This window comes from Pomacea canaliculata, linkage group LG12 (assembly GCF_003073045.1).
Source record: "Pomacea canaliculata isolate SZHN2017 linkage group LG12, ASM307304v1, whole genome shotgun sequence".
NCBI lineage: Eukaryota > Metazoa > Mollusca > Gastropoda > Architaenioglossa > Ampullariidae > Pomacea > Pomacea canaliculata.
In genome coordinates, this window is record NC_037601.1 from 4,527,246 (window position 1) to 4,537,268 (window position 10,023).

General features: G+C 38.8%; 1 protein-coding gene across 1 annotated transcript; it reads left to right on the forward strand.

The window, feature by feature from the left end:
• The first annotated feature begins 6 nt into the window (after positions 1-6).
• LOC112576976 (RNA-binding protein NOB1-like) lies at positions 7-7,923 on the forward strand. The gene is given in 9 exon segments (XM_025259883.1): positions 7-213; positions 1,757-1,889; positions 2,538-2,671; positions 3,145-3,227; positions 4,659-4,936; positions 5,444-5,619; positions 5,799-5,901; positions 6,006-6,139; positions 7,509-7,923. Coding segments are annotated over 9 exon segments (1,389 nt in total). The 5' UTR covers positions 7-144; the 3' UTR covers positions 7,788-7,923.
• Positions 7,924-10,023: the final 2,100 nt, after the last annotated feature.

Genomic DNA, 10,023 nt, shown 5'->3' on the forward strand with positions numbered 1-10,023 from the left:
GACTTAGAGAAATTTAGTTTTAAACTGAGAAGGAAAATGTTTGAAATTAAAGTTATTGTGAAAATCTAAATATATTTCAAGCAATCATAGATTATAAATATTTCTATATGACAGAGTTGGCAATGTGATTGTCATGATTGCAAAATGGCTGCCCCCAGTGCAACGCACGTTATCGTCGATGCTGGTGGATTTATCAAGAATGCGCCTATATGGGTAAAACAAATGTGTTGAATATATACATATAAATGCCATTATTTTCTTGGTTTTGGCTTCTTCAATTGACACTCGCATCCTTGCACATAATAAAATAGGTACAACTTTACTTTAGGAATGCTCACGACGGCATGATACTTTTTTTTACAAACCTAAAAAAGGGGCTAGAGTCAGCGTCTGGGTTAGGTTTTTCGGATTTTAGGTTGCCTGGTCCTTACAGCTTGAAGTCGAGGGGTATCAGCAACGTCCCCACTCTCAATTTATTACGCTTCTGTGGGATATGCTTTGTGGTTTACGCAGCACTCCCACTGGAACTCATTGGGGATGAAACCAGATGTAGCTTCTACTATAAGTGGTGCTTTAGTCTCTTGTGCCAGTTTTAAGGAGGAAAATTATCACGTCTAATCTGGACAGATGGTAGTAGCTACTTCATGGCTGAGGTGATCTGTGCAAAGCCTTGATGATGGTCCATATCTCTTTTAGACTGATTTTGTTTTCATCCTGCTTGTCCAGCCCCAAGTTTTACCATTCTGTCAGCCTGCTCGTTGCCTTTAATACCAGTGGTATTACCGCAGTGTAAGGCTACCAACTGCAGTACCATTTTTAGGCAATTATTTTTCAGTGCTGCTTTCAGCATAGGTAGCTGGTTTTATGGTGGCAGCTTGCAGCACACACAGGGTATTCAGTACCTGTGAGTCTAAACTTGCTCTGCTGCAGACACTGTTCACTGGACAGATTAGGGCTTCAGCTCTCAATTTTTATTTAGTGCAGCGAAAGCCTGTTGGCATATCATCCACCAATGACCCGAGATTTCCTGCTTGTATCACTGTATTTGTCCTTGCCTGTGAAATGTGGAAATGTGATACAGATGACAAAGCGGTTGTCAGTCTCTTCCTAGGGAGGTGGACAGCTCAAAAGTCATGATTTTAACTTCTGCAGACAATCATTTCTGACATTGTTGCTGTAGTGCCTGCATCAGCTTTATGAAGCTTCATTTATTGAGCCTGCCTGAGAAAGTTTTGTTTGTCTGGCACTCATTAGATGGCCTATGCTGTACTTGTATTTGGTGACTTGTACAACAAGTGCCTTGCACTCTCTTCTCCTGCAAAGAGGTGGGGTAGGGGGATTTCTGTTATCTGCTTAGTCTTTTTTGTTAGTGTTTTGCTTCAGTAAGTATTCTCAGTACTTAGTTCTGGACTTTTTCCAGGGTCTGCTGGTGTGTCTTGGCTAGTCTGGTTTTTGTTAAGTATCAGTTTACTAATCTGTTCTTTAGTTCTTTAGATGCATATTCATTAAGATTGGGAAAGTTCAGCTTTATTTAATTTTTTAAAGCTAAAACATTGTCTCTTCCTTATTTAGGGCTTATTGCTATGATTTTCCAACTAATTTGTCCCATTCATAGTGATTAATGTTGATAATGGTGGTAATATTATTTTGTTGTGTGACACAGTTGTCACATAGCTTAGCGTTTGGTTTGTGCAAGTTAAATTTTTCTTTTGTAATTTTTATCTGTGCATACATTTAGATGAAATTTTTTTAACAGGAAATTGGCGAGAATGTTTATACCGTACCAGAAGTGGTGCATGAAAGCTGTGACAAAGCTACTCGACAGAGGTTAAAAGTGATTCCATTTCACCTCAACTTCAAGCAGCCTTCATCAGAGGCAATAGCAATTGGTGGGTTTTCTGTTATTTTTCTTGTCAGTTTCTTCACAGTTTAAAAGTGAATTAATTTAGAAGTTTGTAGAGCATACTGATCCTGTCAAACGGTTTGAGTTACTGGTTAGCTGCTGAGGTTCATCTGAAAGAAGGAAGTCTTAATCAGCTGCTGACTGGAGTCTGTAGATGGAGGCAGGACGAAGGTAATTAGGAGCAAGGAGCTGGGGACATACCAGAGATAGTCCAGTTTGTGATTGGCAACCAGTTGAAGTCAACCCAGCAGGGCCTTGACATGATCAGTCTACTGTGCACTGAGCACCAGTGCTCTGAATGTGTTGAAGTGTTGAGAGTGTGGCCTAGATGTGAGGAAAGGGAGACAACTAGTTTGATGGCCGTATTGGTTCTCATGATTATGATGGATGTCATTTTAGGCACCAAGATCCAAAGTTCATAATCCTAAGTTAATATATAACGATAGAAATTTCATGAATGTTTTGTGTCACTGTTTTTCATTGTAATTTATTCCTAGCTGTTCCTTGATTCATGAGAAATACCTGTATGCTTTGTATTCTCCATAATGTAATTTTGTGTTGAACGATAATACTGGGTGTAACTCTAAAATGTTTTTATTTATTTATTTATTTTTTTTGATTTTTTTTTTTGCAGTTAGTGATTTTGCCAAGAAGACAGGTGATTATCAGAGTCTTTCTGCAACGGATATCAAAGTGATTGCCCTCACATATATGCTCGAGAAGGAGCATGTTGGAACAGACCACATTAAGAAAGAACCTATGAGGAGGGTGAATATTTCAGATCTTAATCATTATTTCCTCCCAACACCCCCCAAAAGTTATTCTCTGGTCACTGTTTTTTTGTTGTTGTTTTTTTTAATTCCTTGCCTTATTTACCTTGTCATTTATGTTCCTTTCATACAGCACATCCTGGTTGTTTACAATCAGAGAAATGTGTCTTGCCAGATATAATACAAGTAGCAGGGAAAGAACTATAAGTCATCTGCTTTCTTGACAGAAATACAATTTAGTGCATCCAGCTTTTGGGGGGGAATGGGTGGGGTCTTGTAACTAATGTATGTGTTCTATTTCTGATAAATACTTTTCTAGCTAGAAAATAAATGTATCACATAAATGTTATGTAAATTTTTTATCATCATCTTAAGATTAACTATCATTGTCGTGTCAGATGCACCTTTAAGAGACAGATTTTGTTGAAAATAGAAACATTTAAAAGTTGTCTTGTTTGCTTTTTTTTCAAGAGTGTGGAATATTCATTTGGAACCAGTCAATCAAATGCAAGAACAAACATTGCTGGATTCTATTTGGGTTCCAGTTCTGAAGTAAGTATCATGGTGGTCACATTTTGCTTCATCAAAGAGAAGTGGGCAACTGTAAAAATGCCTGTGAAATGCCCCCTCTACCCCTACATTCTGTTTTCTTATTTCTAACAAATGGCTGTTTAGAGGAATGCATAATCTGAAAGAGAAGAGTATAGATAAATGAAACAGTTCTTTGAATATGAGAAAGTCATAATTTATATTAGGAGAAAAGATAGGTGACTGGAAGGAAAGTGCAGAGATTTTAACTATGGGTCTGCCAGTTGTTCTGAGCGTAATAAATGTTTTTGTGGAACTCTAGTGTTGTAATTTGGTTAAGTAAAGTTTTTCTATTTATGTAATATCAGGAAACTATTGTTTTCCTACTTAACGTTATACAAGATTAAAGCTAATGAAATGTGGAAGCAGCTTCTTAAATCCTCTTCAACATAAATTATTCATTCACCCCTTGAATGGTACCAGTTGATGAACAGTTATGATAGTCCACTGTAACCTTGTCCAAAACCAAACATAGCAGCAGAAATAACCCTTAAGTTAATTGAGTTTAGTTTGTTTCCCGTTACTTCCTCGAGGAGCATAAGGCCACAACAACACTTCTCCAGCAGACCCAGTTTTGGGCAGCACCCCTCAGATGGGCCCATGTGGTTCTGATATCCTTTGCCTCACTGTCTGCTGTTCTTTTCCAAGTCTGCTTTGGTCTCCCAACTCTCCTCTTCCCTGAGGGTTCCAGTCAAGTGCCTGCCTGGCAATGCGTATCAGCTGCTTTGTGCAGGGTATGTCCTATCCAGCCCCATTTATGCTTTATGATGTCTTGGCTAGTGGCATTCTGGTTAGTTCTTTTTCACAGGCTTCTGTTGGAGATCTTTTCAGGCCATCTTATTCCCAGAATATGGCGTAGTCATCATTTGGTAAAGGTCTGGAGCTTGTTGTTGATGATGTTAGTCACTCTCCAAGTTTCAGAACCATACAGTAAGGACAGTAGTGGAGCTAATCCAGGGTGCCCAACCTATGGCCCGCTTATTTTAACTAGACACAACATAATTTCATTTTTATCATCGTCATGATTCTGGAAATCCACCATGTTCTGGCCCGCAAGATTTTATATCATGTCCAATCCGGCCCTCAGGCAAGAAAAGGTTGGGCACCATTTAGGTAATCGATAACACCATTACATCAAAGAAAAAGTTGCCTTTGTGAGGAAAACCCACATATTCCCAAGCTAAACACTGGCCATCCACCAACTTTTTTAAAATATTTCTCACCCCAGAAAATCTTTTCCTTTTTTTTCCTTTTTTTTTTTTTTTAAGCACCTCGATTTATTGAATTTTGAGTACTACCTGTGGCTTTCTTGGTCTGCCAGACCAAAGGATTTCACAGGCTGAACATTATCATTAAACAGAAATTGTATAGTAATGCACTTATTTTTAACTCCTAGGTTCTGAAAATACAACAGGAGAGGAGTGTACAAACTGCAAGGGAAAAGATTCCTTGAGCATAGAGAATGCATCAGAAGCTAAAAACCTTTTAGGAGATACAGATGGTTTGGAGATTCAAAGTGTGTTGGAAGAGGAAAACCCAGACAGTGGCAAGAGGGAAGGACAAATCAGTCCAAACAGACTAGAGCAAGAACCTTACAGTGAAGTAGAGAAAGATAGCTGCAGCATACCTCAAAATTCATCACAGATCACAGAGCAGATGGCGGTAGATGCAGATGGTAAAGCTTCATTCTAGACATTACAGATCCAGAAAGCAAATCTTTTTAAACACTAGCTCTAAATGTATAAGAGTAGATTTAAATTTATGTTTAAATTTGAGGATTTTTGTTCTTATCCCACCCCTCAATAATTTTAGCACAGTTATAGCATGCTATAATTCTTTTCAGGCTTGCTGAATAGTAATAAATGAGTTTAAAAATGATTTCTGAATATTCTAAACATAAAATTGTGTGATTTTTTTTTTTAAACATGGTGAATTGATTGTGTACCTAGCTAATTTGTTCTGAATAAGTTAACACTGGTCAAGAAAGCTGTGCACATGGATATAAATTTGCCACACAGCTAATGTCCAAATACAACTAGTTGGCTGTGAGACCAAATACGTAAACTAGTTTATAAATGGGATTTTCCACTGAGCTTTGATATTGTAGAGACGAAATATCTCTCCTTGTTATGCTGAACCCTGTGACCCTTGCTTTTGTTGACTTTCTCATTCTTGCTCGTACCTTTAGAAAATTTGGAGACTGAGGACCTTGAAGATGACAGTGATGATGATGAGGGTGATGGTGGCTGGATAACCCCATCAAACATCAAGGATGTGAAGAGACAAATGGGAGATAATGTAACAAGAGAGATGACACGTGTACAGGTGGCATGTCTGACCACAGATTTTGCAATACAAGTGAGTATTGGCATTGGGATATTAACAAGTATAATGAAGTCAGTAAAGTTTTATCTGTCTTGAACATGCAGGGAAGCACTGGTACCAGTTATGCATTTAAAGCCATTCTGGCATTAGAATATTTAAAGAATTTGTTCCTTTGTGTAAACTGCAAATAACATTGTATGATTTTTCCACAGAATGTGCTGATTCAGATGGGTTTGAATGTGATATCTGTGGATGGTATGCTCATCAAATCTGCAAGAAACTATGTGCTGCGCTGCTTTGCCTGCAGGAAGTAAGATGCACTTTTCTTTTAATCCCTCTAGGGTTTACTTACATAGCCTTTTGCTTAACAGTTTAAGTAAAAAGTAAGATATTTCTTGCTCTATTTTTTTTAGGATTACCTACAAGCATGACCAAAGTCTTTTGTCCAATGTGTGGCAATAAAACTCTAAAGAGAGTGGCAATGCAGCGGAATGAGGATGGGTCTGTTCAAATCTTCATATCCAAACGGCCCATCAGTACAAGAGGCATGAAGGTGAGTTGCGACTTCTTATGTTACTTGTTCCATAAATAGAACCTCAGGATGTTGATAATTTTCTGTGGTTTTATTACCTATTGTCACAGATCTAGTCAGAGTGGTAGGACTAAGCACAAGTGCAATGATGTCAGTTTTCTGAATGTGTGCGTCCATGATGTAAAAAAGAGATGAAAGAGGAGAGGACAGTTAGAGAAAGAGAGAAGGGTTAGACCTTTAGAGTGCAAGGGCGAGAGAACATGAAACTGGACGTTTAATTGTAAGTGAACAATATTTTCTGTTATTTGAAGTGAAAAGCCATTGCTGAGACAGTGTGCTTAAGCTGGTTTATAGAGGACCTAAGGAACTCATTGCATTTTGTGGATGTGTTATTTGAAGTGAAGAACCATTGCTGAGACAGTGTATCTAAAGGAATAGTATAGAGGAACTAAAGAACGCTTTACAATCTGTGTTTATGTTATCTCAATGTATCAACGGCCAGCCATTGCGTTATTCACTGTGTTACTACATTGAGGAAATATATCGTAGTTAGGACTTTTTTTTTTAATTTGTGTAATTTGTTGTTGTTTGGTTTGTTTTGACTTTTTTGTTTTGTTTTGTTTGTTTGTTTTTTTTTTTTTTGTTTAGTAAAAGTAGGCAGATTTGTTCAGGCAAGTCATTATGTTTATTTGTGTGAAAGAACACGTATTTGTCTGACCCCGCGAGTGTGTTTCGAAAGGGAGTGAGCGAGAGACACTTCGCAGTGTCATGACACCTATAAAGGTCACAAATAGGTTCTAGCAGCCTTTCATGTTTAGAGAAGGAGAAGCAACGTTTTTATTCAGGTATTCACTTTAAACCTGTAATTTATTTACGGGCAGGTGAAGATTTTTGCATCATTTGCTTTGACACTTCATGCCATTGAATTAACACTCTGAAGGCTGTGAAGAAATTGATGTTAATCTCTTGAAATATGTCCATCATAGACTGAGAAGGCTCTTTAAGGCAGTTTGTCCTATACCAAATGCAGCAGTAGAGTTAGACAACATTCCATATAGGGTCTGCTCCTTTCTTTGATATATATATACATACATATTTGGCGGGGAGGGGGATATTTTATTGACCAGGTTTTTACACTGTGAATGAGGTGTCTGTGGACAGAATTGAAATGAAGAGACACTCTCCATTTAAAGTTCACACGGTGCAGGTTTTACAGGGTTGGAGCTGCAGTTTTGAGACTGACAGCCCATTCCTTATGTAAAAGTATTAAAAAAAATGCCTCATACATGATGCAGGGTTTTCGTTTATAATTAGATTCAGAAACCTAATTTTAATAGTTGGCATGCTTATAGAATTTTGTTGAAGTGGTTGTTCTCTTATATCTTTGCAGTTTTCTCTCCCTGCTCCTAAAGGAGGCAAGCATGCCAACAACCCTCTCCTGTTTGAAGACCAGCCTATGCCCCAGCAACGCGCAAGCAAGCAGTCAAAAGCAAATATGAACGTTTTTGACCTAGACTATGTTGCTGGATCTTCTCCCTTTGCCGTAAATGATGTAACCAGTCGTGCTTCACACTTTGGAATTCATAGTAAACATGATGTTAGTGCAGGAGCATACTTTAACAAGAGAAATCCCAATGAAGGCAGGAAGCGTCAGGGCCGCCGAAAGTGATGGTAGATGCAAAAAATAATGGGGTCGTTGTCTCTAGTAAATAAGGATGAGTGGGTGTCTTCTGTCTGGGTGCATGTTGGTTTGAGTAATTTTACAAGTGCTGTTGTGATGAGAGACAATAAACTGTCAAACTTGCCTACATTTAGTCCTGCTTCAAGGTATATAGTTGTTATTCGTGTGTGCATCCATGGCTGTATGTGCTGACATTTGTGGAAGTTGTAGAGCTTAACATGGATATACTTAATCCATTTCCCACAAATAATAATTTATATAGCACCATCCCAGCCATCAAGCAAGACACTAACAATATCCCTCTGAGGAACAACCCAAATAATTTCCAAGTCAATGATGGAAAAGAAGAATTTAATAAAGAGAGGTGGGCAATTTGAGGCCCACTCTGTCTTGCGGAAAACTTGTCCTGCCTACCCAACAACTGATGGGTGATTTATCAAGGGAGGTAAAGAGGGGCTACACCTACATGCTATGCCCTAGACAAAACCTTTGCTCTTGCAGCCTCCTATAGAATCCTGTACCCTTTTAACTTGTCATCAAGTTTGCATTTTAATGTTTTTCCCCTCCCAAAGACCCTATTGGAATGATATACTTTTGCATAAAAGTTTAAAGAGCAGAAAATTTGTTAATTAGAAATTCTCAACATAAAGAAATTGAAATGGGTACAGATTTTATCATTTATCCTGCCTCAAAAGCATGGGAATATATCAATGTGTGACCAATCTGAGCCTCATATTTCTCTTTAGTGAAGTGTTAATGTGCCTATTAAAGCATAATCTCCAAATGCAGATGACAATAATGCATTTATTGAGTTTGGTAAAGTGCTTGATACCAAGCTTCCACAAATAACCGAAGAACTGCACATCGGACGTCCTCAAATAGCTTGCCAAAATGTTTTACCACAGATGTGTATAGTACAAGTTCGTGGTTTTATCTTCCTGCTAGTACAGGGCAGTCCAGTTAGCACCTGTCACCAATACAGTGATGGTTGGCTGTTATGTCACGCACACTGTTCTTTCTCTGTATGTGGTATCCATTTACAGGGATGACTGCCTTGCCGTGATATAGAGTTGGTTGTCGCTGTTACACAAGTGGCTGCAAACACTAAATGCGGAGGAATGACTATCTCCTTGGTTTGACAGGGTACCCCCAGCGGTTCTCAACGACCCCCTGGGGTCGCGACGTGCCTACAAGGGGTCGCGAAGGTGGTCATTTTTTAAAAAGTTTCTTATACTACATTGTGTAACCGAGTGGTGCGGGGCCTATTCAAGTACACTGTCTCGGCAATGCAGTGACTTCTCACTTCCAAAACTCAAAACACAATCCCCTCTCAACAATTAAACCTCCAATCTCCCTCCTCTCTTCCCCAATCTCTCATCGCTGGTCACACCTCTCTTTTTTTTTTAAAACATCTAAAAGGCACGCATTCAGAAACGTCCATCATTCACACCCTTTTATTCGCACGTGCTCAGTCCTAGTACTACTCTACTGACAGAACATGATTTACAAACAACTGACAAGATGAATTCTTTCGTCCGAAAAATTTCGTTGTGGACGCAAAAGATACGCCAAGAAAATATTTTGATATGTTTCCGTGCTTGTGTAAGTGCAAGGCTGACAACTTGAATCTTGATCAGGTGAAGAATGTAATTATTGCCCATCTAAACGGACTGCAAGAAAGGTTTCAGCATTACTTCGCTGAAATTGATGTGACTAAATACGATTGGATTCGTAATCCAAAGCTCATCGACCTTTCGAGTGACCAACCTGAAAATGGTCTTCCACACAACACCAGTGCCAACATTCTGGATTAGCATCAACGGTGAATATCCTCTCCTTTCTGAGAAAGCAATGAAAGTTCTGCTGCCATTTTCAACTTCGTATATGTGTGAGCAAGGATTTTCAGCATTGGCAGCACTGAAGTCTCAATACAGAAAGGACAGAGGCAGGAACATCGCACACACTATGCTACAGCAAGCAGGCTCAACCTTCTCATTAATCAAGTGAATTTATTAGCACCACAGAATTTGCTTTAGTTAACAGTTATACTTCTTGCAGATACCAATCCGTTGTTGATTTCCTCGATTCGAGGTTAGCTAAGGAAACGTATCGTCAGGGGGGTCGTCACATGTAAAAGGTTGAGAACCACTGCTTTACCCTGTTAGGAAAAAAAAATTGAATCAACTCTCCTTTATCTGACTGAAACTGTCTCGCATCATGACAA